This window comes from Mesocricetus auratus, unplaced genomic scaffold (genome assembly GCF_017639785.1).
Source record: "Mesocricetus auratus isolate SY011 unplaced genomic scaffold, BCM_Maur_2.0 Super-Scaffold_100691, whole genome shotgun sequence".
Lineage (NCBI taxonomy): Eukaryota > Metazoa > Chordata > Mammalia > Rodentia > Cricetidae > Mesocricetus > Mesocricetus auratus.
In genome coordinates this window covers 7,193,864-7,220,547 of record NW_024429267.1, presented here as the reverse complement: position 1 = coordinate 7,220,547, position 26,684 = coordinate 7,193,864, and the positions used below count along the sequence as shown (strand labels likewise).

The 26,684-nt window shown below is 45.9% G+C and overlaps 1 protein-coding gene across 5 annotated transcripts in view; it reads left to right on the top strand.

Moving 5' to 3' along the window:
- Positions 1-24,180, top strand: part of Tln2 (talin 2) — a 409,739-nt gene extending 385,559 nt beyond the window's left edge. For 4 of the 5 annotated variants that reach the window (XM_040739688.1, XM_013117408.3, XM_040739686.1 and 1 more), the window contains 7 exons: positions 4,449-4,554; positions 5,799-5,923; positions 16,447-16,572; positions 18,427-18,489; positions 18,582-18,809; positions 21,304-21,429; positions 23,312-24,180. In XM_040739688.1, coding sequence (XP_040595622.1) covers positions 4,449-4,554; positions 5,799-5,923; positions 16,447-16,572; positions 18,427-18,489; positions 18,582-18,809; positions 21,304-21,429; positions 23,312-23,440 — 903 coding nt within the window. In that variant the 3' untranslated portion in view covers positions 23,441-24,180. The remainder of the gene's footprint in view (positions 1-4,448; positions 4,555-5,798; positions 5,924-16,446; positions 16,573-18,426; positions 18,490-18,581; positions 18,810-21,303; positions 21,430-23,311) is intronic. The other variant, XM_005075489.4, reaches the window with a different exon arrangement.
- Positions 24,181-26,684: the final 2,504 nt, after the last annotated feature.

The window sequence follows — 26,684 nt, the reverse complement described above, 5'->3', positions numbered from 1 at the left end:
ATGCACTTGGTTAGCAAAAGATACCTCTTCCATCAACCTTCCCAGAACTCTAGTGATTTTCTAGAAATGTTCAAGGAAGCTGTCATATTAGGATTTGTTTTTCATTCATTTGTTCATTTTTCCCATATATGTGGGTGTGGGTATTATGTGTGTATACATAAATACATGTGTGTGTATTTCTAGCACCATTGTTTAGTTCCTATCAAGTTCAAGATGCCTTAGTGCTTTTACTAGAAATCTCTTGATTAATTGTATATGTAAATCTAGTTACAGGCTATTCAGCATTGTCCTGGTGTCTATAAACTGCTACTGCATCATTTTGACTATAATCTTTTAGGTCTGAGAAAGAATGAGAATAATAGAACAAATGGAATCATAGAGCATTATTTAGTAAATATAAAACAAGAGGATCTGAATTCAGTTCCCAGCAACCACATTGGGCAGCTCACAACTGCTTAGAACTCCAGCTCCAGGAGATCTAATGCCCTTTCTGGTCACTATTGGTAACTGTACTAAATTCACATTACCACCACCACCACCACCCCCACACACACCCATAAATATATAATTTTTTAAATTCATTACCAGAGGAAGGAAGGAAGATGGGGAGAGATGTGTATGAAATAACACTCAAAATGATTGGGTCATCATTTTGAGTGTATAATGTGATGTCATTTGTACACTGGCATGTTTGGGGCTGGTCACAATGTAACCCATAAATTCCTCCAACCCAGTTTTTTTTTTTTTTACTACATTTCATTTAGGAGAGTATTCAGAGGAGTTAGATCTAGGGTCCCAGAACCATCTCTCCCATACTTCTAAGAAATACCATGTTACCTGACCATATTTTTTTAAAGGGTGTAGGACACCAAGAACAGAATTAACATTAAATGAATGTCTACTGCATTCTGGGCCTTAGGTGAGCTGTTCCTCATGTGTTTTCAATTTGACCAGTGTGTCAGTCCTCAGACACAGGCATTGTCCCAGTTTTACAGAGCAGAGACAAGGTTTTGATGGCTTCTACAGTCACACTAGTAACCTGGGAGGCCAGGTCTGAACCTGTCCAACTCCAAAGCCCACACGTGTTCCTCAGCTCCAAGGTGGCACGATTGTCCACAGATGGCTGTAGGTGTCTTCTCCTAACCATCTTGAAGTGTCTGAAGGTTTTCTAGTGTGGAGCATAGGGGAAAGAAGCAGAAAACTGTTAGAAGAGAATTTCAAAATGAGGAAGTGCTAGTCAGGATGATACCTCAGAAGATGGTAAGGAACCCTTGCTTCATTTGTTAGTTCCATTTTTGTTTGAAGGAATTTAAGAAGAGATCATCTGGCTTCACAGTGTATTTCTGGTTGCCAGTTCTGGTACCTTTCTAAATAACCACTTAAAAAACAAATCTTGAAACATCTGAGGCTGACAATAAGACACAGCAGATAAAGGCGCTTGCCACCAAGCCTGGCAACCTGAGTTCAATCCCTGCATCCCACATGGTGGAAGGAAAGAACCAACTCCTGCAAGTTGTTTTTTGACTTCCACATGAGCTCTCTAGAGCATGTATGCAATCAGTCATGTGTGTGCACTCTAGAGCATGTATGCAATCAGTCATGTGTGTGCACTCTAGAGCATGTACGCAATCAGTCATGTGTGTGCACTCTAGAGCATGTACCCAATCAGTCATGTGTGTGCACTCTAGAGCACACACAATCAGTCATGTGTGTGCACTCTAGAGCATGTATGCAATCAGTCATGTGTGTGCACTCTAGAGCATGTACGCAATCAGTCATGTGTGTGCACTCTAGAGCATGTATGCAATCAGTCATGTGTGTGCACTCTAAAGCATGTATGCAATTAGTCATGTGTGTGCACTCTAGAGCACACACAATCAGTCATGTGTGTGCACTCTAGAGCATGTATGCAATCAGTCATGTGTGTGCACTCTAGAGCATGTACGCAATCAGTCATGTGTGTGCACTCTAGAGCATGTATGCAATCAGTCATGTGTGTGCACTCTAGAGCATGTACCCAATCAGTCATGTGTGTGCACTCTAGAGCACACACAATCAGTCATGTGTGTGCACTCTAGAGCATGTACCCAATCAGTCATGTGTGTGCACTCTAGAGCATGTATGCAATCAGTCATGTGTGTGCACTCTAGAGCATGTACGCAATCAGTCATGTGTGTGCACTCTAGAGCATGTATGCAATCAGTCATGTGTGTGCACTCTAGAGCATGTATGCAATTAGTCATGTGTGTGCACTCTAGAACATGCACACAATTAGTCATGTGTGTGCACTCTAGAGCATGTACCCAATCAGTCATGTGTGTGCACTCTAGAGCATGCACACATTCAGTCATGTGTGTGCACTCTAGAGCACACACACAATTAGTCATGTGTGTGCACTCTAGAGCATGTATGCAATCAGTCATGTGTGTGCACTCTAGAGCATGTACGCAATCAGTCATGTGTGTGCACTCTAGAGCATGCACACATTCAGTCATGTGTGTGCACTCTAGAGCACACACACAATTAGTCATGTGTGTGCACTCTAGAGCATGTATGCAATCAGTCATGTGTGTGCACTCTAGAGCATGTATACAATCAGTCATGTGTGTGCACTCTAGAGCATGTACCCAATCAGTCATGTGTGTGCACTCTAGAGCACACACAATCAGTCATGTGTGTGCACTCTAGAGCATGTATGCAGTCAGTCATGTGTGTGCACTCTAGAGCATGTACGCAATCAGTCATGTGTGTGCACTCTAGAGCATGTACCCAATCAGTCATGTGTGTGCACTCTAGAGCATGTATGCAATCAGTCATGTGTGTGCACTCTAGAGCATGTACGCAATCAGTCATGTGTGTGCACTCTAGAGCATGTACGCAATCAGTCATGTGTGTGCACTCTAGAGCATGTATGCAATCAGTCATGTGTGTGCACTCTAGAACATGCACACAATCAGTCATGTGTGTGCACTCTAGAGCATGTATGCAATCAGTCATGTGTGTGCACTCTAGAGCATGCACACAATCAGTCATGTGTGTGCACTCTAGAGCATGTATGCAATCAGTCATGTGTGTGCACTCTAGAGCATGTACCCAATCAGTCATGTGTGTGCACTCTAGAACATGTATGCAATCAGTCATGTGTGTGCACTCTAGAACATGCACACAATCAGTCATGTGTGTGCACTCTAGAGCATGTACGCAATCAGTCATGTGTGTGCACTCTAGAGCATGTACCCAATCAGTCATGTGTGTGCACTCTAGAGCATGTATGCAATTAGTCATGTGTGTGCACTCTAGAACATGCACACAATCAGTCATGTGTGTGCACTCTAGAGCATGTACCCAATCAGTCATGTGTGTGCACTCTAGAGCATGTACCCAATCAGTCATGTGTGTGCACTCTAGAGCATGTACCCAATCAGTCATGTGTGTGCACTCTAGAACATGCACACAATCAGTCATGTGTGTGCACTCTAGAGCATGTACCCAATCAGTCATGTGTGTGCACTCTAGAGCATGTACCCAATCAGTCATGTGTGTGCACTCTAGAGCATGTACCCAATCAGTCATGTGTGTGCACTCTAGAGCATGTATGCAATCAGTCATGTGTGTGCACTCTAGAGCATGCACACATTCAGTCATGTGTGTGCACTCTAGAGCACACACACAATTAGTCATGTGTGTGCACTCTAGAGCATGTATGCAATCAGTCATGTGTGTGCACTCTAGAGCATGTACCCAATCAGTCAGTAAGGCCAGGTGTGCTGGTGCATGCTGAATCCCAGCACTTGGGAGACAGGGAGATGAATCTCCATGAGTTCAAAGCCAGCCATATCTACATAGGATATCAGGGCTACATAGAGATACCCTGTCTCAAAAAAAATGAATAAATAAAATAGGTTTGTTTGTTTTGTTTTAAAATTTTGAAGTAAGTCAAAAGAAAGCTTGTCTATATCAAGCCAGGCAGTGGTAGGGCATGTACTCAGTCACTGTGTTCTTACATATAATTTTTATATTTGTATATTTGTTTTATGCAAAAATAAAAGAAATTAAGGACAATTAAGGGTCAGTCTTATGATCTTTGGTAACTGTGTCAAAAGGGACCATCAAAGCACCCCTCATTCTCAAGCCTACCTTCTTTGAGACTTGGTGAGTCTCTTGTCTCTAAAGCACTTGAAATCCTTCACAGAGATGTCCCTTTCCACCAATAAGAGTGTACTCCAAGCCGGGCATTGGTAGCACATGCCTTTAAACCCAGCACTCAGGAGGCAGAGGCAAGCACATCTCTGTGAGTTTGAGGCCAGCCTGGTCTACAGAGTGAGTTCTAGGACAGCCTCCAAAACAATACAGAGAAACCTTGTCTCGGAAAAAAAAAAAAAAAGGAGTGTACTCCAGTCAAGCATCATCCCCCTCCCCCATGGATCTAACATGTTTTTCACCCACAGATCCTTCAGAAGCCAACCCCAGAACTCAAGCATCAGCTGGCTGCTTTCTCCAAGAGAGTTGCTGGTGCTGTGACGGAGCTCATCCAGGCAGCAGAAGCTATGAAAGGTAGGTCAGAGCTTGTGGCACTATGCTAGGACAGAGGAACAAGACAGGGCCCTCCTTGGTAGATGCAAACAGGAGTACAATGAAAGTAAAAAGCATAGGATTCTTTTTTTTTTTCTCGTTTCTAAAATAACATTGGCTCTGGTCTTTGTATCGAGTGCATCTACCTTCATGAAATAATCCATCTGGGGCTCTTCACTTGTCATTTATTTTCGGCTGTGTTTATATTCATCAAGCTATTGCTCTTTATTGCCTTTTGGATAAAACACCCACGAGCCAGCCTCAAGACTGCAGGGCTATAGTCCCAGATGCTCAGGGACTCAGGGAAGACAATTGCAAGCTTGAGGCCTAACTGGGCTACATTGGGCAACTTTACAAGACCCTATCTAGAAAAGTAAAAAGAAAGGAATGGGAGAGGAGCTAGGAATATAGTTTGGTAGGAGAATGCTTGCCTAGTATGTGCTAGCCCCCTAGTTTCAACCTGTAGTCATACCAAAAAAAAAAAAAAAAAAAGGTAATTAGGGTCCGGAGCACTGTCTCAGCAGTTAAGAGCACTTGTTGCTCTTGCAGAGGACCCAGGTTTGATTCCCAGCACCCATATGACAGCTCATTACCACCTATAACTCCAGTTCTCAGGGGATCCAGTGTCCTCTTCTAACCTCTACAGGCACCAGGCATGCATATGGTACACAAACATGCATGTAAGCAAAACATGCATCCACATAAACTAAAGTGAGGAAAGTGCTTTATAAGCGATTCACAATAGTAATAATAATATTTTCATGATAGGGAATTTCACTGAGTACACCATTTGCACACCCTTACTTGTTTACACAGATGTAGTTTACTCACCAAGAGAAGTGTTTTTTTCTGAGGCATGTGACCCTTCCACATGTTCCCTGAAGAGAATGTCAAATCTCAGTGGCCTAGCATCTCCTAGGGATGTCCTTGTTCTCATGAGCATCAATCAGAAGGCAGAGTGAGACTCGAGCTTTGATCCATGGAATTTAGAATCTACCATGGATAGCCATTCCTGTGGATAGGGTTGTACACATGTAGCTGGTTTAGAAAAACATTAATTTCCCCTTAGTCCCTATGCCCAGCTGCTGGAGAGCTAGCTAGGGATCCCATATGCAAAGAGTAGGCTCATAGGACCATCCAAAATGCATATTTAGATTTTGTTTGTAATCACCCTAGTACCCTCATGTCACACCTGTCAAGAATGACTTTCCTGGGACTGATTTTAGGAACAGAGTGGGTGGATCCAGAAGACCCAACCGTCATTGCAGAAACAGAGTTGTTGGGAGCTGCAGCATCCATTGAAGCTGCTGCCAAGAAATTGGAGCAACTGAAGCCAAGAGCAAAACCAAAGGTGAGTGTTGATTGGTGGCCACTTGTCTCCCTGCAGCCTGTCTTCTAGTGGGTGACTGTGATGCAGAGAGTTTCTCTCCCTCCCCCGGTCACTCTAGGAAGCAGCAAGCCTGCACTGCCTGCCCAGCACCATTTAATGGACTGGGGGGAGGGGGCCGACGGGTGGACAGTGAGTCAAGCTAACTACCAAGAAAAGTACATCTGATTATTTACAGGAGAAACAGAGCATCCCCAAGCCTGATGTGTGTAATTCCACCATGTAAAGCGGGTTATTATGTTGTCTGTCAGAAGTTCCTGTTAGTAGGTAGGAGAGTGACAGCCTTCGGTTCACTGGTTTCCATTGTACCTTTCATACAGATATAACAATATTGATTATCTTGTTTTCTTAGAAACAACAGGCCTGGGCAAATGGCTCAGTCAGTAAAGTGCTAACTGGGAAAGCAATGAAGACTGAGTACCCACATAAAAAGCACACACAATAGTGTGTACCTGTAATCCCAGCCTTGGGGAGCTGGGGTAGGCAGGAACATTGCTGAGGCTTGCTGACCATCCAGACTAGTAAATTCTGGGTTCAACAAGAGACTGTATCTAAAAAAAAATAAGGGGGGTGGAGGCTAGAAAGATGACTCAGTTAAGAGTGTTTGCTGTCACCATTCCAGAGGACCCAAGTTCAGTTCCTAGCACCGACAATAGTTGGTTCAACTTATATATACATATATTGAAATATGGTTGAGAAGCAGTTGAGGGAGCTACTGGCTTCCACACATGCATGCAAACACACAAATAGAGAATAATGCACATCTCAAAGAGAAATTTCAGTGTGTACAGGAGGCTGTAGCTGCTAGTGTGTTTTTCTCAAGTGGCAAGGAAAGAGATTCTTTTCTATGGGGAGGTAGGATCTGGTCCATCTCCAGGGTCAGGTTCAGCCCTGGGAAGCAGCTGCAGTTTCTCACCCCACAAGATAGCCATCTTAAGGAAGATGGTGGAAGCCAAGGAGGCGTCATTTTCTTCCTCTGAGTACATCTTTATAGCTGTCTATAGTTCACTTCCCAGTGACCCAAATACATTAGGTTACAAAATCTTGCTCTTTTCACCCCCCAAAAAATCTGGCCCCCCAGTTTAGGACTGCCTAAAATTCTACCTTTTTTTTGGCTGTCAGACTGAAAGGTGGAGTCGGAGGGTTGAAAGGCACCAACCCAGTCCAAGGCCATGTTCAAGAGGAGGTGTATGCAGTGGACAGGAGGGTAACTCACCTGTTAAGGTTGGAGCTTTCCTGAAGCCGCCCATCTAGCATTGGCTTCGATGGCAAACGCATTTCAGATTTTCTTCATCAAGGCGTAACTGGAGATTTTTGACCTCTGACTTTTGTGTTTGCTGGGATTCTGCTGCTGGCCCCCTGGGGGTCCTGATCATCTGATAATATCAGAGTTTACGATCTGAGAGTGGCTTAGAGACAACCACATTTTCGGGTTAGGTTTTTGTTTCTACTTTGCAAATCAAGTTAATAGTGGATGAAAAGTGCACTTTAAGGCTGAGTCTGAAGCTAAGGTTTGGAGGTTTGCGGTTTAATTTGCATGTCCTTAGGCTTGTTGAGTCTATCTCAAGGGGCCCCTTCCACAGAGAGGGAGGCTCCATGGCGGTCAGGCGGCACCTGCAGTCTGTGAGGAGTCTGCTGCTCATTTAACAGGCAGTCCCCACCCCCATCCTTCTCGAGGGTCCTCCTCAGCTTTTGTCTGTTTTCCTTTGTCTGGTTACTTATTGACTTCAGTATTCTTGATTTGGAAAACAGACTTACTGGAATCTCCTTTACCCTGCAGGGTTGGTGTTGAAACATTTTTAGCTGCGAATGTAAGAACACAGTGCCTAACTTAGGACTTAGTAAACGGTAGCGTCATCACCATTGTCACTGTCACTGACCAACTGCCTGAGACCTTCACCTTTCATCTTCGGAAAATATGTTAAAGAAAAGATCTTCCATGGACCCCTAGTGGGGTACGAGGGCAAGTGACAAGGCCACAGGCCACAGGCCACAGACAAGGCACGATCCAGACCAGTCTACTAACTACCTTATTAGTGACTAACTCATTTGACCCTTGACCTCACCACAGTGGGACCACATGATTGAGCAGGGATGGGAACATATGACTGGGGTGACAGTTTCTGTACATCCCACTCCCTCTTTGCCCACCCTGGCAGAGAAAATGGTTCTAGTCCCTAGGGACCATTGCACTCAATAGGACCTTTTAAGCTGTTAGACTTGCCTTGGGTTCCTGTTCTGAGAAAGAAATCTAAGACCTGTGAGAGAGGACTATTCCTTGAAGTCTTGTTTGTGGCAATGAGAAGTTTGGGTCTTCCTAAAGGGAGACTAGTAGGCTGTTGTAGCAATGAAGAGTAGTTGTTGCTGGAACTTTATTACTTGAAGATGCTCATCGAATGAGTTACAGGAAGAGAAATGATAAAAGTGTATGCAGCCATGAACAGTGCTTGGAAATAAAGATCAGTAGAAAATGTCTAAGAATTAGGATGGGCCTGGGAAACGACAGGTTCTGTGTTAAAGTTATAGAAAACAGTGCTTGAAAACCAACACACATTAGAAGTGAGTGATGAGTGCGACAGAGGCCAGTGAGGCCCCCTTACACTATGTTTTGTATTCATAGTAGGGGTCTTATGGGAGAGACGAGGGATCCCTCCACAAAGTGAGCACCATTGATTTGGTTTCTTTATTTGACGGTGTTCACTTTAGGTGGCTCCCAGTCTCACTTTGGGAAGAATGCTGCCACTTCTGGAACAGTGGAGTGTAAACTTCGATGGCCACAGGCTCCTGCCACATAGGCATTATCCATAAACGTGCCTCAGAGAATCCTACCATCTACTCTGGGAAATTTCTTCTGTGGCATATAATGCCCTCCTTGCCTTTATGAAAGATTTTTTCCCTCAGTTTAAAGAAATACTACTGAAACAACAAAACCAACTAATATTTTGAGGTTACTCTTCTCTGTCCCCTCCTGTAACCTTAGAAAAGCAACAGTCCTCAGGGTTCTATAAATGGCAGCTGCTCTTGCATCCCTGCCGCTGTAACCGGGGCCACCCTCCCCACACATACACGTCCATACCTGCATGTGGACCTACTTCATCCTTGCAGAGCACCTGCGCTGCTTTGAGGGATAGTTTTGGGGAGGGAGGCCATGATTTCATGCTGCTCTGATCACCTGATTCTCAGGTTATCTGTTTTAAAAGAATAGTCCATGGCATCTCAAGACGGTTCTGGTGTAGTTCCACCTTGGGCCCTGGCCACTGAAGCATCTCCTTGTACCTGTAATCTCTCAGATGTGAGTGATGGACAGATGCGCAGACTCCCCTTTTATTTGGGGGAATGGTCCCGGGTTCAGAGCATGTGCCAGCAGTGTTGCTGATAGCACCCTTTCCACACCTACAGGCACACCTGTGCTCCAAGGCAGCCTGGGAGACACTACAGCAGTGACTGGCTCCTGCAGCCATAGCCTTCAATACTGTACCTATTCTCAAGCTCACTCAAACCTGGATGCCTTTTCTGCAGGCCTCTGTGTGATATGTTTGATATATTAGGTTGTTATTTAATCCAACTATATATCAAGCATATTCCTACAGTGTCTTGCCCTTTCTCCGGGGGTCCTAACAAAGTCTAGAAGGCAACAGGAAAGAATAGATGAAAAGTCACAAATAGGTTTAGATGACAGAGGACTTAGTTTGTTATGTTTTATTCCATTTCTTGTAGCCTTTAAGACGTGTGCCTTAGTTACTTCTCTGTTGCTGTGACAGACTACCCCAACAAAAAGCCACTTAAGACAGAGGGTGTATTTTGGCTTATAGCTTAGAAGGGATACAATCGTTCGTGGCGGGGAAGGCCTGGCATTCAGGAAGCAGAGAGAAAGGAAAGCAAGTGGGGTCAGGCAATAAAACCTCAAAGCCCCGTATCTCCTTCAGCAAGACCATGCCTCCTAAAGGTCCTGTAGCTTTCCAAACAGCACCACCAGCTAAAGACCAAATGTCCAAACTCATGAACCTATGAAGGAGAGGGGACAGCATCAACCTGTATCAGTACTACCTCTGTTTGTTATTGAAAGGAATTGTGATTCCTGAGAGCTTGAGCTGTTTCTATAGCTTAGTTGTATGTAGTGAGGAAGCCTTAAGAAAAATATTCCCTGGGAAAATGGGAGATTCTAACCCATGTCTTTGATACAAGATTGTAACTGGCAAACACATCCATCTAGACATTTCTTCCTGATTGATCTTTATCCTGATTCCTACAGAGTAAATTTTATAATCAAGTTGTCAGTGCAAAAAAAAAAGACACTCATTATCTATAACTTTGCACTCCTAGTAACAAATGTAAACCACAGTGTCTGTACTTACTATGTGGATGGTGCGTCACTGGGCTTTGTGCAAGCCTCGGTTAGGACCAAATATGTCTAGTGAAGAGACCAGTGTGGACTACACTTTGTTGAGTTTTCTGTGGCAGGTGAACTTATGAGCAGAAGTTGGTAATATTTAGACGAGTCCAGCAGTCAGAAAGTAAACACAGTCTAATTGGCTTGGCAGGAAGTTGGGATATGACCTACAAAGCATTCTTTTGGGGATATGTCAGCTTTCTCTGGCTGCTTTGACCTCGTCCCATAAATGAGTCTGTGAAGTATATATGAGTTCATTCTGAGTTCTCTAGCCCAAAGACTTTATAAGCACTGTTTTCTGGAAACATCATGGCTGTGCTCCCAGCCTGGTTTTTTGTTATTGTTTCACTTTAGGAGAAAAGAACTCTTTTAATGAGCACTCCTGACTGAGGAGGAGTGAGGCCCCCTCCCCTTACAGGGGCAGGACAGTATAACTAGGGTTGTCTGAAAGGGACCTTGGAAGCATCTAGAAGCTACCACAAGGTGAATGAGTAGTGATGGGGTTACTGACAGTAGTACAGGAGGAGGACATTCAGTGATGGAGTCCTGGAGTCTTTTCCCAGTGGCAAGTGTACTGTGTTTGTCCAAAGGTGCTTGGCTGAGTAGGTTTTAAGAGCAGCTGTTATTCCCCACATTTGTACAACTCGGGGTCTTGGTGTTGGATCCATTCACTCACATTTCCTTAATGGAAACAGCAAATGACCATATGAAAGAGGCAGAAAGCTATTACAATTGCTTTTGAAAGCATAGGTCTAAAAGGTCTTTCAGATGAAGCGGTGCAATTGTCATGTTTCTTTGGGTAACTTTGTGGTTGGCCAGCATTCTCATGTCTCTCATTAATATGCTGAGTGGGAGAAGGCAGCCAGGTGTTCTATGAAGTGAGAAAGCAAACCTGGTGTTTTCTGCAAGGCTGAGCTACAGGCTTGGTGCTCATATGCCAGTTACCCATTGCAGACCAGGAGATGAGCATGGAGAATGTGTTCCCAGGTGACCCTCTACCAGGTCCTTGTCAGGTCCTTAGATGCATAGAAGACTCACACCAGAGATTTCTAAGATGAACCAAATGCATCTCATCTAATATCTGAAAAGCTTCTACTGTCTATACTTCCTGTGTCAGTGTCCAAGTGTCCCTCCCCTTTTTGAGAGCACTGCAGAGTCCTGAAGAATTTTTCTGTTACTCGTAGTAATTAGAAGATCGTCTCAGGGGCATTACTTTTCATTTTGAAAATAAGCAGTAAAAAAAAGCTATAAAGCAATTTATTTTGTGGGAAAACTATTCCCAGGATAATAACTGTATAGACTTGGGTCTTTTCCAATGGATGCTACATGAACTCACTTCTTTGTTGTATGTCTGAATATGGAGGTGGTGCCTTTCCAGCCACAGACATCAACTACACTGTGGTGGTTTCTGTGTTACCCTGAGCTTCCCTTGAGACGAGGCCTCTGTGAAGGGGAGCCAGTTATTTTGGGAGATTTGCCTTTTGTTAGAACTATTAAGGATGAAGGAGATCCATGGGTCCTCCAGAACACAAACTGATGTGACCATTGTATAATCTAGGCAAGACTCTCTCCCCAAAGCATCTCTCTGGTCAAAACCAGAAGCAAGCTAGTAGCAACCAGATTCAGCACAAAGGAAAAATATGGCTGCCTGTTCCTGCATCCAGCTGGCAGGAAAAGAACTCTTTCCTTCATGTAGTAGGAGTCCTGGTATTGGCCTTTTTTTCCCTTGAGGGCATTTCAATTATATATAATATGTTCACACTTTAACAAAAAAACCATATCCACTGAACTTCTGACTTGATGTGACCTTGTTTTAGTAGTGGCCATTCTGCAAGACTAACACAGGAAGGGTAATAGCTTAGGTAGCTATTTGGCATGTAAGTGGTTGTGTGGAAAATGGTCATGGTACTTTTTAGCTCTCAAAGAATCCAACCTGAGCGGGTGAGGTGGCTCAGAGAGTAACAGTGCTTGCTGTTCGAGCCTGGCAAGCTGAGTTCAATACCCAAATGCCATAGTGGAAGGAGTTTTAAAGTCTGATCTCTTTGACCTGGGGATGTAGCTCATTTGATAGTTTGCCAAGCATTCGTGAGGTCCTGGGTCCAATCTCCTGCAACCATAAACTGGGCCTGGTGCATGACTCTAATCCAAGAGACAGGAGGATAGGAAGTTCAAAGTGGTCTTCTACATATCTAATTAGAGGCCAGCCTGGGAGACATTAGACTCTGTCTCAAGAAGACAAGACGAGTTTCTTAACTCAAAGATGGGGGCAGAGGTCAGGGCTGTTCCCGGGTGAAGGGTCTCAGGGGCATAATTTGTAAAGTGGGTGAGAAGAAGGACCATGGAACCACAGGCTCTCCCTGCCCACACTTGTCCAGTAGACATCAGGGAGTGTGGGTGGGTCACTAGAGACAGAGCAGGAAGGAGACAGGACTCCTGAGGGTGGAGAAGAGAATGCATTTCCTGCTTGTTTAAGCTAACATCTTACAAATGCAGTATGAAATGTAAGCGTGTCTAAGCTAAAGACCAAAGAAAATTAGTGAACTACCCAGACAAGAGTGGGGCAGATCAAGAAGTGGTGTAGGCAGTATGGAACAGTGACCTGTGTCCAGGTTATCCACTGCCTGGATGGATGACTTTTAACAATCATAAAAGACTTTTGTGATCCAGTGTTGGGAAAAATAACTCAGGAATAAGTGTCTCATACTCTTCAAAGATAGAGACAAGTCTGGCTATCCTGGGTCAGTCAGCAAATGGTCTCAACTAAAGAGGAGAGTGGCCCACCGTGGTGGTGCATGCCTTTAATCCCAGCACTTGGCAGGCAGAGGCAGGATAATCTCAGAGTTCGAGGCCAGCCTGGTCTACAGAGTGAGTTCTAGGAGAGCCAGAGCTACACAGAGAAACCCTGCCTTGAAAAAAACAAAACAAACCAACAAATAAATAGGAAAGTAACCCCTCAGCCTTCCTGTAGAGGAGATAGGAATGAGAGCTTTGTGTGAGGGAAGCAGGCCTGAGCAATCATGGTGCCTGCCCTGCAGATGCTGCTCACCGCCCTCCCAGCTCTGAGGCAGGCTGCTCTCAAACCACGCCTTACATATAGGTCGTGATTCTTTTTATATAGGATAGCCCTTCAGAGAACAATCCTTCCTCCACTTTTAACCATGTGACCAAAGGCTGTGCTTTCCTTCCCTTTTTACTGTCCTACCCTCCCTACTGCAGACTCCATCCTGTCAGCTGGCAGGGACCAGCGCGGGTAGGCAAACCACAGGCCAGTGCTGCACTGTGAGCAGGTCTGCCCTCTGTGGGAGAGCCCACTGTCTGCCATGCTGGCGGACGGCTGCTTCAAGTGGTTCACGGTGGGTGTTTCCTCCCAGTGATAACCTTGCCTTAGAGGGAGATACCAACCCAGGGCTCACTAAGGGACTCTGCCCAGGCCAGAGCATCCGAGCATCCACCTTTCTTGGGGAAGCTCTTCATATCTGAGCTGGAGCTCCAGAAGATATGTATTATGTCTGTGTTCAAGTCCAGAGATATGATAGAAAGAAAAGTAAAGGGAAAAAAAGAATTTAAATGGTTGTCATTTCTCTGGGTGCCAAAAATACTTCCAAGTTAAATATTTAAGTGTGTGTATGTGTGTTTAATTAAATAAAATGAAATTAAATAAAAACCTCCAGGGTAGCAGATAGGGGAAAGGGTCTTCCAATCAATAGTATCAAGATTCTTGTGTATGAAGCCTTGGCCTTGAGTTATAAGGGAATTCTGTTTCCATGAAGCTTAAGTCAGAATTGGACAATGGGCGGGCATTCTTCTGCTGTCATGTGAGCTCAGGCTTTGAGGCCACTTGAGGAAAGAGTCTGGGAGGCTTGGGGAGCTACCACAGGCTTCCATTTCCTCATCAGCAAAATGAGGAAAGCATCCCCTTCAGTGATTCCCCTGTTGACTTAATCTGTTATATGCGTCACTTTCTTTTGCAGAAGGAATTTCCAGAAAATCTCCAGGTCGTTGAATGAATGTATACAACATATATATTCATGTGTATTTCTGTGTCTCTCTATAAACCTGAGGTTATGTATTTGGGCCTATGCATACAAGTATATTTTATGCCAGTATCTTAAAATAAGTGGTTTTATATTGCAGTAAAGAAGTTCTAGACCCTTCTAACCCCATAATGAGCTCATGAAGCTAATTCCCTTCCTATCTGGAATACTCTTTGAGCATAGTTTTTTTTTTTAGAAATAAGAGACACGTGTACCAGTTCTCTCTGGGAATTTACAGTGTGCTGTCTCATCCTTCACATCTGCGTCTAGGGCATTCGCTTTTTATTTTGATTGTATGAGTTGCAAAAATAATCATAATTAATAATCTTCAGGGCTTAAAATATATATATCAAGAATAAGAAGTTAAGGGTCAAAGAGATGGCTCAGTCAGTAAAATACTTGCTGTGCAAGCATGTGGACCAGAGTTCAATCCCCAGATCCTACATAAAAAAACAAAAAAAAAGCCAGTCACAGTGGAACATACTTGTAATCCCAGCATTGAGGAAATAGAGAAAAGGTTTTTTTTGGCACTTTCTGCCAGCCCAGTCAAACTGACAAGCCCCAAGCCAATGAGATAGCGTAGCTCAAAATAAGGGGGGTTGGGGGCACCACTCTCAAAGTGTGACTCCCAAGGTGGCTTTCTGCCTCACTCACAAGCACACGAATGCACACAGAGAGAGAGGTGGGGGAAGAAGGAAGCGCAGTGTCTCTGTCTGAAGCCTCAGAGAGCCCATTTGCAGGCTGAGTGTAAACATCTAGTACAAAGCCACTTTTCTGTGGTGCCCTCGGGGGTGACATAACGTGGCAGACATGCACAATTCTGAATTCAGAGAGAGGTAGGGTTAGGTTCGGGTTCAGATTCTTCATGCTGCCGCATGGCCTTAGGCCTGCATGTTCCACCTGGAAGCCACGCTGTCTGATTCCTCTCACACCATTGATTATCGCATGGCTGGTATGTAGCTCTCCGTGCCCAGTCACCTCACTAAAACCTAGGTTTTCTCACCATAAAAATATAAAGTTCACTTCCGCAAATGGTTGGCTAGATAGTAGGTCCTCAGAAATGTCTTGCTGTTACTCCTCCTTGGGAATACACTTCATGCCACTGAACTGTGCACACAAGATTACTGTAGGATAAACTTGACTCTGATTTCAGTACCCATGCAAAGAGAAGCATTGCTGCATCTGACTTTGTCTCCTAATGCCATATCTTCAACAGTTTATGAACAAAGGACCGTCAGACCAAACTGACCTAGAATCATACAGAATGCTAACCCAATAGACCTCACAGGTCCTCCATTCTGCCACCCCAAACTGTGTGCTCCATCCTACCCAGCCCGTGACCACTGTCTTTATACCTGCCTGGTTTCTCCCAAAGTACCTTCCCAGCTTCCTGGGTGGTTTTGACATCGGGGGATGTGGCAGTGGTGAATTAAGATCTGCCTCTGGTCCCTGAAATCTGCACAGTGGTGTCCAGGGCCCTCCCTGAGGGGAGCCCTGACTGAGCATCAAGGTAACTGAACGAGCACCACCCTGAAACAACCTTGTTTTCTCTTTGACTCTGGAGTATGATGTGGTGGCCCAGCAACTCAGCCACAGAAATGTCAATCCTGACTTTGTTTTTGTTTTCACTCAAGCAAAATTGCACCAGAGCTAATAACCATCTTCCCTTCTTTTCGAAACCATTTTTGGGCTTGAGGTTCTGGCCAAATATGTCACCCCTCCTTCTTTCGACTTTGATAATTTATTACTTTGACTTGGGTTATTGATATTTCTGGAACCTTCTGTATGTCTCACAGTGAATTTAAAAGACTGTGTGGAAAAGGAGTTCGTCTCAGACTTTTCTGATTTAGAATGTGTATAGAATGTCACCACTAACAGCTTTCGCTTTCTAGTAGAAGGGGAGGGGAGGCAGCAGATGGAGAGGCCTCCCTACCCTGGGTGTGGCTTGTCAACAAAAAGCAATAGGCACCTGAAGAGCCAGGTGATCAAGCAGTAAGTAGTTTGGCAGAAAGAGCCCCTTGTGGCTGTGCATCACACATGACTTGGTTTTCTTTTCGTTATAGCAAGCAGATGAGACCCTGGATTTTGAAGAACAGATCTTAGAAGCCGCTAAATCCATTGCTGCTGCCACAAGTGCCCTGGTCAAATCAGCCTCAGCAGCCCAGAGGGAGCTGGTGGCCCAAGGCAAGGTGGGTAAACCCAGCTGGCCAAGCCGTAGAGTATCATGGAGGGAGAGCCACTCAGAGCATCTGTGGAGGGAGAGCCACTGAGCAGTAGGGGAGAATGTTTGGCTTGAGAAAGGAAATGTATATTGGGATCCCTCTGCTGGGTTACATGTCTTTTCCCCTCCACTGAAAACTGTGCTTAAATTCCACCAGCAGAGTGAACGCTTTGGCTCCTAGGCCTCTCATCTGCTTCTTATTAGGGAAAACATCCCACTCCAGGCAATGATCAGGGCCTGAAAGAGACACTTATAGTCCCACTGTATATTAGGCTGTCTAAACTGTCAGCATTTCTGGTGAACAGCCTGGTTAGTGCCAGAGTCAGGGGCTCTGTAACCCTACTTCCCAACTCCAAATGCCTCCACCTGGTTTTAGCACCATCAAGTGAATACTGGTCAGCTTGGCAGTTAGTGCCTTGCTGAGCCTGTGATTCACAAGGCCGGTCTAGACCTGAATCTGAGATTCCCTCAGTCCATGTCATCGCCATTAATCCAGCCCACCTGCACTGCATACCAACATTTAAAATACGTCATGTCCTCTATAGTTCCTATACATGGGGCCATCCTATCCAAGCTGGGCTTTGCTGAGAGTCTCCCGAATACAGAGGCATTCCAGAAACCTGTTGAGGATGATTCGGTCACTTGTGTGCATGTTATGAGGTCTTTGTTGTTTGTATGCAAAGAGCTGGGTCGAATACAGACGAAGAGCTCGGCCTGACCAGTGGCTGTTCATCCTCTACCAGGAAGTTGTGTGCATCTTAGTGTAAAGTACACGCTTGCTCATCTTTCTAAAGCGTCATGTGGTATGTCACTCAAGATCATTGGATGTGTATCTTCCTACCCAAGGATGTGGACTGACCACTGGGCTTCTCACTGGATCTCCATAGGTCCTGCCTTTCACTCATCTTGCCATGCATTTTCATCAAGTTCTTATTGACTTCACAACCCCTAAAGACACAGATAGATCACTGATGTATTCAGCTTCCTTCAAACATAGTAAAAGATAGACTGAGTGTGAAACAGATTGCTCTGTGCCCGAGAAGCTATCTTGGATGTAGTAGGTTTCCTGTCCTCCATGGCACTAGGTTTGGTCAGCCATTTAAAAAGTTGGGAAAGGACATTCAGCTGATCTTGGAGGAGCTATAGAATTACATGGGGGTCTTAGGTTTTTGCCTTATACTCAGGAGGTATCTGCAATTGTTTATGAATCCAATCTTGTTTTCAAACTGAAGTATTCATCTCTCATCTCCTGCAACAATAGCTTGTAGGCCTGAATGGCAGACGTCTCATTTGCTGTGATTTCTAAGCAGAAACAGAGATAGACTTCTTCCCTCTAGCCTCTTGTTCCATAAGACAAGGATCTGCCCTCATTTGCATAGAGGGAGATATATAACCCTTTTAACATAGTCTCTCCCAGAATCTCACACCGTGGCTTTCAAGGTATGAGTAGGAGAGATTTAAGTTGCCCTTGATCCTTGAAGGAGGAGGCACTAGGGTTTGTAACAAAGGGAAGGTAGCAGGACAAGTCAGTATCAAAGATAGTCCCAAACCATCATTTCTTCAAAATGTGCTGTCCGGCAGCCAATGGGGAGCCATTTGGAACACAGTCCTTTGTGTATATGAGGCCAGTCCAAACTGACCAGCAGATACTAGCCCAGTGGATATGTGGCTGGGGTCCCGTGAGAGGAATGATTGGGCCATCCTGAGGTCAGCGCTATTGGCGAAGGTGACAGTGCTGTATGTCCAGTTGCAGGGCACGGGAGGGTCTGGGGTGACTGCAGATCACTTTGCTCATGGCAGACTTCCCTCCCCTATTCAACAGGTGGGCTCCATTCCTGCCAACGCTGCTGACGATGGACAGTGGTCGCAGGGACTGATCTCTGCCGTGAGTCACCTTCTCCTTCCTTTTTATTTGCTTTGCGGATCCCCCAATGGGAGGTTTGGGCCCTGGGTCACTTCTCTGTTGACTGTCCTCAGGCCCGGATGGTGGCGGCAGCAACCAGCAGTCTCTGTGAGGCAGCCAATGCCTCTGTTCAGGGACATGCCAGCGAGGAAAAGCTCATCTCATCTGCTAAGCAGGTCGCGGCTTCGACCGCTCAGCTGCTGGTGGCCTGCAAGGTGAAGGCCGACCAGGATTCAGAGGCCATGAAGCGGCTACAGGTAATGGTCACTGATGCTGGTGGGAAAATACTCCTGTTGGAGCGGGTAAGTGTCACCAAAGGGGACCGTCTCATTTCCTTGGCATGACCCACCAAGGCTTTCCATCATCCGGCTCTGTCTCTCTCTCCAGCCTCATCCTTTGCCATCTACATCTGTGCATCCCACGACCACTGCCCCCCACACCCACATAGCACCCGGGTCTTCTGGGCTGGTGCCTGTGGGCCGTCACTCACCTGGAATGGTCTGGCTTCTCACCAGCCCAGTCCAGCAAACTGCTCATCTTCTGTGACTGAACTCAGAGTCACCTCTTTTGGGAAACTCTTCCAATGACTCTCTCCTGTGTCCTGCCAGAGCCCCTGGCCTGACAACTCTATGGTTCCTGTCCCATGGCACCTCTGCCTTTATTTTTCTGTATCCCAGCTGTGAGCATCTCAGATACCCCATCTTCGTCATGGCACCTGATTCAGAGGAGGCCCTCAGGTGGTGTTTGCTCAAGCAGGCAGAGACATCCCAGGGAGGGATTTAAGAAAGTTGCTAAGGTTTCCTTCCTAGAACTTAGAGAGTATGTCTATAACAATCAAGTTCTTCAACATACATATGCAATGTTCTGATTGTTTTAATTATAAAATAAATGGCTCAGTGAGTAAAAGTTCTTGCTGCCAAGCCTAATGATCCAAGTTCAATCCCCAAAATCTACATGGTGGGAGATGAGAACTGACCCCACAAGTTGTCTTCAGACTTCCACATGGCGTGTGGGCTCTCACACACACACACACACACACACACACACACACACACACACACACACACACACAATACATATGGAATTTAAAATAAAAAGTGTTTTAAACACAATGAAGGGGAGATTTGAATGAGAAAAAAACTGCATTGCCTCAGTGCCCCCACGCACCAATGTTTGCTTTCTGTTCCTCTTGTCATCTACATGAGATGATTGTGTCTGGTCGTGGCCATAGCAAGATACATCTGCTTCCTTGTCGCATACGTGTCATCATGCACATTTTTCCGTGAGGTGGAGACCCCTTCATGGGTCTCATTATTTAGTGATTGCATGGTTTCGCATCAGCTGATTATGCCAGTTTCTCCATGCTTCAGACATTGTATTTGTGTCCAGCTTTCTAGAATTTTACTGTGATAAGTGTTATTATATAGATCACTTACATTGCTTAAAGTATCTATCTATATATATATATACCATGAATAAAATGACAACGAGCAGAGTCCAGATGCTTCTTACAGACCCAAAAATCCCCTATGATTTTTAAAATCCTTATTTTCTCTTGGATATGAGACTCCTCTGTATGGGAGATGCTCTGAGGAAACCACTTAAGTTAGAGACCTGGGTTTCAGGGTTAGGGGTACGGCTGTCCTGCAGAGTGCTTGCATAGGATGAGTTCAGCCTGTGTACACAAACACACAAAAGAGTGAACTAGAATGGACAAGAGTCTGTAATAAAAGGATAGACTTCTGTTGACAGACTTTCCTAGATCTGTCTCCAGCAGTCACTTCATCCTATTCATAAAGGATAAGCCTAGCTGTGACTTAAAGTAAATCTAGAGAGTCCCATTGCTTTCAAGACTCAGCCCACACACAAGAGCGGATGCTGCCTGACTTGTACATTCATAGTCCTCCATTCCCTCAGGACACCTTCAGTGAATTCCAACTCTGAACAGCCTCTGTTCTGAGGGTGCAAAGAGTTTAACTATTAATAATTGTCCCCGCCCTCAAGTTGTTGCTACCCAGAATAGAGTTGTCCCAAGGATGGTAAGAGCAGTAAAAAAGTCAGCACAGAATGCCTGAGGACATTACTAAGGGAATGTGGGCAGTGCCATGGTGTGCAGGAAATCATAGCATCTGGACCAAGACTTCAAACACATGCGAAGTTAGGGCCATGGGGGAAGTGGTTTTCTAGACTAAGGGACAGCCCCTGAGTGTGCTTCTATTACAAGCATATGCCACTTGTTGTATGATCATCATTCCCCATCAAAAGCATGTGCTCAGGCCAGAGAAATAGCTCAGTCAATAAAGCATTCACTTTTTAAGTATGAGGCCCTGAACTTGACCCCCAGAGCCCACATAAGAAAGCTGAGCGTGGTGACATATGTTTGTAATTACAGTGCTAGAAAGGCAGAAACAAAAGCATCCCCGGGGCTCACCAACGAGCCAGTCTAACCTAATTGGTAAGCTCCAGACCACTGAGAGACCCTGTGCCAGAGGAAGTAGGTGACATTCCTGAGGTTGTTCTCTGGCTTTCATAGCCACACACATGCACCTCACATAAACACACACATACAAGCATTAAAAAAAGTGTTCTTTGGGGGAGCCAAGGACTATATCTCAGTTCATCTCTGAAAGATCTGTAGTTAGGTGGGTGTCAGTGCTGGAGGAATTTGTGTGTAGATAGATGATGAGTACTTGCTGGCTTCTGTGTTATAATTTGATCTCATGAACTTCATGTCTGTTCTTGCCAGGCCCGAGTGCTGATGCCAATGATATCCCGTGTGTCTTGTTCCCTCTCTAGGCAGCAGGAAACGCTGTGAAGAGAGCCTCAGACAATCTTGTCCGTGCAGCCCAGAAGGCAGCATTCGGCAAAGCTGACGATGATGACGTCGTCGTGAAAACGAAGTTTGTGGGAGGCATTGCCCAGGTGAGTGACTGAACACACAGTAACATGCAGCTGCCAAGACAAGGGTTGTGTTATAACAGATACCCAACCAAACAGTGCCTTAAACAGGATGCAAGGTCATCTCTTCTTTACATAACTGGGTAGAAGCCGTTTAGGAAAAGTGTGATGTTTCTGCCAGGTTTGAGACCCAGACTGCACCTTATCCTCTCTCCCTAGATGTTGCCCCTGGCAACTGGGTCCAAAATGGCTTAATGACCAACTTCAGTGTCCCATCCATCAGGAGGGGAGAAAAGAGCAAGCGCTGGAACTTACAAACCTCACTTTGTCTCCCACACTGTTGGGCATCACATAGTCACACAGGAGGATGGGAATGGGGGGGGGGTCTTTTCTGGGTGGTCACGCACCTAGCTAAAACTCAGGTATTCTGTTATAGAGAAAGAAAGGAACAGACTAGCCTAGAGTACAGCAGAACGTCTTTGGGACTGCCGCCCTGGCAATCCCTCCACAGACAGAATGGACCCTGCTTTCTCCCAGAACTGCTATGAGAAGACTTGGGATTGCCTTAGGCAGGACTGGGTTCTCATGTGTGGAAGTAAAGAGGAAATGCCAGGAAGCCAGGCCCACAGTGTTTGGATGTATTAGATATATCTGTTACATGGGCCCGTTGTTCTGAGCAACATCAGGCATTCCCCAAGCCAACCTAGACTCTCCTGAAACACATCAGGTTTTATCTGTGCACCATATTGTTGTTGTTTCCAGAAAGTGTTTTTTAGTCACTTATTCCTTTAGAAGTTTCACATGAAAGGGTCGCTGATCAGCTAAATCTGGGAAATACTACTGTGCCTAGTACCCCCACCATGGTCAATGCATTTGGTGTAGTGAACATTCTGGAAGAGTCCACTAAAGAGAACTTATTTGGCTTCCTAGAACACAAACTTACCCTAGCCCCACTGTCCCAGCTAACTAGTACTCCTCAGATTTCGACCTTGGAAGCATGTAATGCATGCATTCTGTCCTCTGTGTCTATCCACAACTTTCCCATCCTTGGATTCAACCCACAGTGGCTTGAAAAATATTCAGGAAAAACTGCAATTATGCAGAACACAGACAGGCTGTTTTTCTAGGCAATCTTTAAACAATACAGTTTAGCAACTATGTGCATGTCGTTCATACTCCATTCAGTCTTATAAATCTCTGGGAATTATCTGAAATATGCACAACGGAGCGAAGGAGACGGCTCAGTAGGTAAAGTGTTTGCCTTACGTGCAGGAAGACCTGAGTTTGCTCCCCAAATCCCATGTTAAAGAAAAATAGCTTCCTGCACACCTGAGCTCTTCCTTCTCTACCACCTGAGTCACCGCAGTCCCCCCCCCCCCAGCCTCAGACCCTCACTGTACACACAGAACTTTCACAGGCTTGCCACAAAGGCGATGGGACAATCTAAGTCAAGGACAGACACCAAGCCAGGTGTGGATGCAGGAGATATTTGCTGTTCAGTCCCTACCCAGAAGTCAGCTTGTTTTTTTCTGATCAGCTGGGTCACTGGTCTCAAAATCAAGCTGTGGTGTAGACTGGTTCTCAGAGCTAAGAATGCTGTTCCTGGCCAGGATTGTGGCTCAAGCAAGTAGAGATGCTTGTGTGGTAAAGGCACTTGCTGCCAGGCCTGGAGACCCGAGTTCAATCCCCAGGACCCACATGATGGGCCTAGAGGAGTGACTTCCTCACATTGTCCTCTGACCTCTACATGTGTGCTGTGGCACAGGCACATACCCTCAACACACACGAAATGATAAAGGGTCTTTTTTTTCTAAGAATGTTCTTTTGCATCCATCATTGGAGGATCTGTGAAAGACAGAGGCCTCCACCAAAGCTTCAGATCCAAAATCCTGTTGTTTCCTTCCAGATCATTGCAGCCCAGGAAGAAATGCTAAAGAAAGAACGAGAGCTGGAGGAAGCCAGGAAGAAGTTGGCCCAGATCCGCCAGCAGCAGTATAAGTTCCTACCCACCGAGCTGAGGGAAGATGAGGGCTAATACCTGCCCGTGATGGCGAGCCCCAGGAGGTGGTGCCCCCCCTCCCCCTCAGAACTGGACAGAGCAGTGTTCCCAAGAGCCAGGCACTTCCTGGAAACTGCCGGCTCTCCACCTGCAGTCTGTCTCACTTCCGGTCCTGTTACCATCGGCTGCATGATCATGATCTCACACGGTACAGTGTCCCACCCACGGCCCCTCCAGCTCCCTCGTGCCTCGCTTCATCTCGGGAGAGAGGGGTGCACATTTCATGGACTGTTACCAAAAGGAGAGAAATCAGTATTACGTCGTTCTCGGACACCTTCGTCCTGGTCCTCCAAGACTGCTCCAAGGCCTCTGTGACAAGAATAACAACAACAACAATAATGGCTCACAGGAATCATCAGTATCGTGGACACAGATATTCTCTCTCTAGAGAGGACAGAAGCTGGAGTTGGACACTGTTAGTAAAGCCAGAAGACGCTCCCAGGTGGACTCTGGGGTCTGCCGTCACAGAGGTCCTTTGAAGTTTGGAGCACTGACTCGCCCACAGGGGTGAAGAGCCCCTGCCCCGTTTGCACGCTTTTCTTGCCTCAGTGTGTAAGCTCCTTGTACAATCTACACCCATCTTGTGTTCTTGTGGCCCAGAAAAAATGGAAGTTATTTTATTATTTTATTTTTCTCTCCGCAATCCAAAGGGCAGAGTTGTGGAAAGTGGTCAGGGTTAGGTGGGCAGGGGCCAGAATAAAATCCTGGGCTCCTTACTCTGCAAGGCTGTTTCGGTTCATGCAAATGAACACACACAAACTGTGTCCCTGATGGGTCTCAGTGCAGCGACCCCTGGAGGAAGAGTCAGGTGGGAATTAGGTGGGCATGAGGAGCCCCCCCCCACCTTCAAGCCCCATTATCAGCTCCTAGGAGGGTCCAAGTTCCAGATGGAAAGCTGTTTAGAACTTCCACCAGTCTTCCATCCCAGGAGGGTATCTTAATATCCCCCAAATCGGGATGTACCCCCTAGTCAACGTGGACCTGTGTGAGAGGGCTGCTCATTGTCACATGGGTGTTTTCACAGAACATCATTTGGGTGTTGCACTGCCACCCTTCAGATAATCTTCCCCTCTTGCCTTCCCTTTTCAGGGCCCTCTTCTGGAAAGAACATTCTAGATCCCTGAGTTTACATTTGATCTGAGCCTTTACCTGGAATGGATAAAGGATGAATAGCCTGTGGCCAAGGGCCTAATACCAAGAACCAGCAGATTTCAGTGACTTCGTGAAGGGAAATTAAGTTAGTAGGGGCTGGAGCTCAGCTGGTAGTGTTTGCCTGGCTGGCTTGCACAAAGCACTGGGTTCCATCACTAGCATCACATAAGCTCTGTATGGTGATGCATGTCAGTAGTCCCAGCACTGGGGAGATAAAGCAGGAGAATCAGAAGTTCACAATCATCCTTAACTACATATTAAGTCAGAGGCAAGCCTTGGCTACATCAGACCCTGTCTCCAAGAGAGGAAGGAAAAAAGAAAAACAGTAATAGAGGCATATGGTTTTCAAGACTCACGGCTGCTGAAGGCAAGCGTTCCCCTCCCTTAATGATATGATGTCAGTACCGTGTTGTATGTTGCCCTCACCTCTTAGATCCAGATTTCTACCAAAGAAGAAATGCTGGTACTGTGGTCCAAAAAAAAAAAGAAAAAAAGAAAAGAAAAGAGTTGATCTTCAACCTTGCCAGTGAGTCCTCTGTACCACAGTTTTAAAATACAATTGAATTCTGACAGCTTTCCAGATGCATAGAGACTTATAAGTGCCTCACATGGAATTCTTTTCAGACAGGTAGAAGGATATACAAAGCATGGAGTGAATGGAAAGCAAATGGAGACCGCATATGGAGATATGGAGGGGACGCGGGTGTGCGGGCATCAAACCCAGTAGAGGCGGGATGCCGGGGAGCCCTGGATGCTCGTAGGAAAACAGATGGTCTTGCTCACCGTCTTTGAGTGTATCTCTTCATGCCTTTGCTGGGTGCTTTCCAAAACTACTAAGTCAGACCCGGAAGTTCACGGTCAAGATGTGACCGTGACCTCACGCAGTAGGACAGGAGGCCCTCCTGCAGCCCGCTCACCCTCTCCCCTGTAGGGTACGCTTCCAGGCTCGTCCTCCCTTCCACCGGTACCTTGTCACATTGGACGTTCCGCGGACAGGGCAGAGACAGATAGTGAGTTTTCTGTCCTTGCCCCTGAGTTGTTAAAAGCCTTCACAGAAGTGGATAGCGGAGAAAAACCTCTAACAAATGAGAAGCGAAGGGCCTTCCTTTCCAGCGGTGAGGAGAGTTTCAGAACGGGGGGGGGGGCTGCCCTCCTGTCTGGAGCAGTGTGCTGCTACTTCAGGGAGTGGTTCCCAGGCATCACTTGCCAGGGTCCTATGCCTCACCTGTCCCTTGCTTGTCCGTGCTGCGCCCACATATGTGAATGTCCTCGTGGCTGGCTGGGTCTCTCCTCATTTCATAAAATGGACAAAATACTGGACTATCGGCAGGACTTAATAAATGCTGCTGGTGTCCCCAGAGGCGCTGAGGGGGCTCCTGGCTCTAGGGGAGAAAGAATGCAGATGCAGTGAATTGCATTTTGGAGTAGTTTCAGGGCAACCGTGGCCCAAGGCCTGGAGCATGGATATATCCCTCTGTGAGTGGGGCGGGGCTAGGTATGCAAATGAGTTATCTCCTATTTTATACTGGGAGGGAAGATACACTGGATGTGGAATCCTCAGACTGATCTTTCTGTCCAGAATTTCCATTTTTGATGATCAAATGAGGGCTGTGCCTGGTGGCTGGGGAATTGCATCTAGCTTGCTTCTGCCTTTCAGAAGTCTTTGAATCAGGATGCAAAAGCCATGTTTGCTCAGACAGCCCTGGGTAGCTCTTCCACTGGCCTTGGAAGTCATCATAAACAGATACTTAAGACCTAGCCAGTCTGACAGCTGTCATTGTGGTTTTCAGAGGCAGCTGCCCAGGATCCCATCTGTGCACAGCCTTTCAGGACTAAGCCACTGGCAGATCTGCTGGCATATACTGCTAATCCAGAAACCCCCCCCCAAACTTCTCATTAGACTCATCTGCTTGTCTTCTGTGTACTCTACCAGCTAGTGAGAGTGTGGGCAACTGAAACCAACCCCTGATTTGTTGAAAACAGTATAGCCAGGTGTGGTGGCATACACTTATCCCAGGACTTGGGAGGTGGAGGCAGGAGGATCACAGGTTTAAGGCCAGCCAGGGCT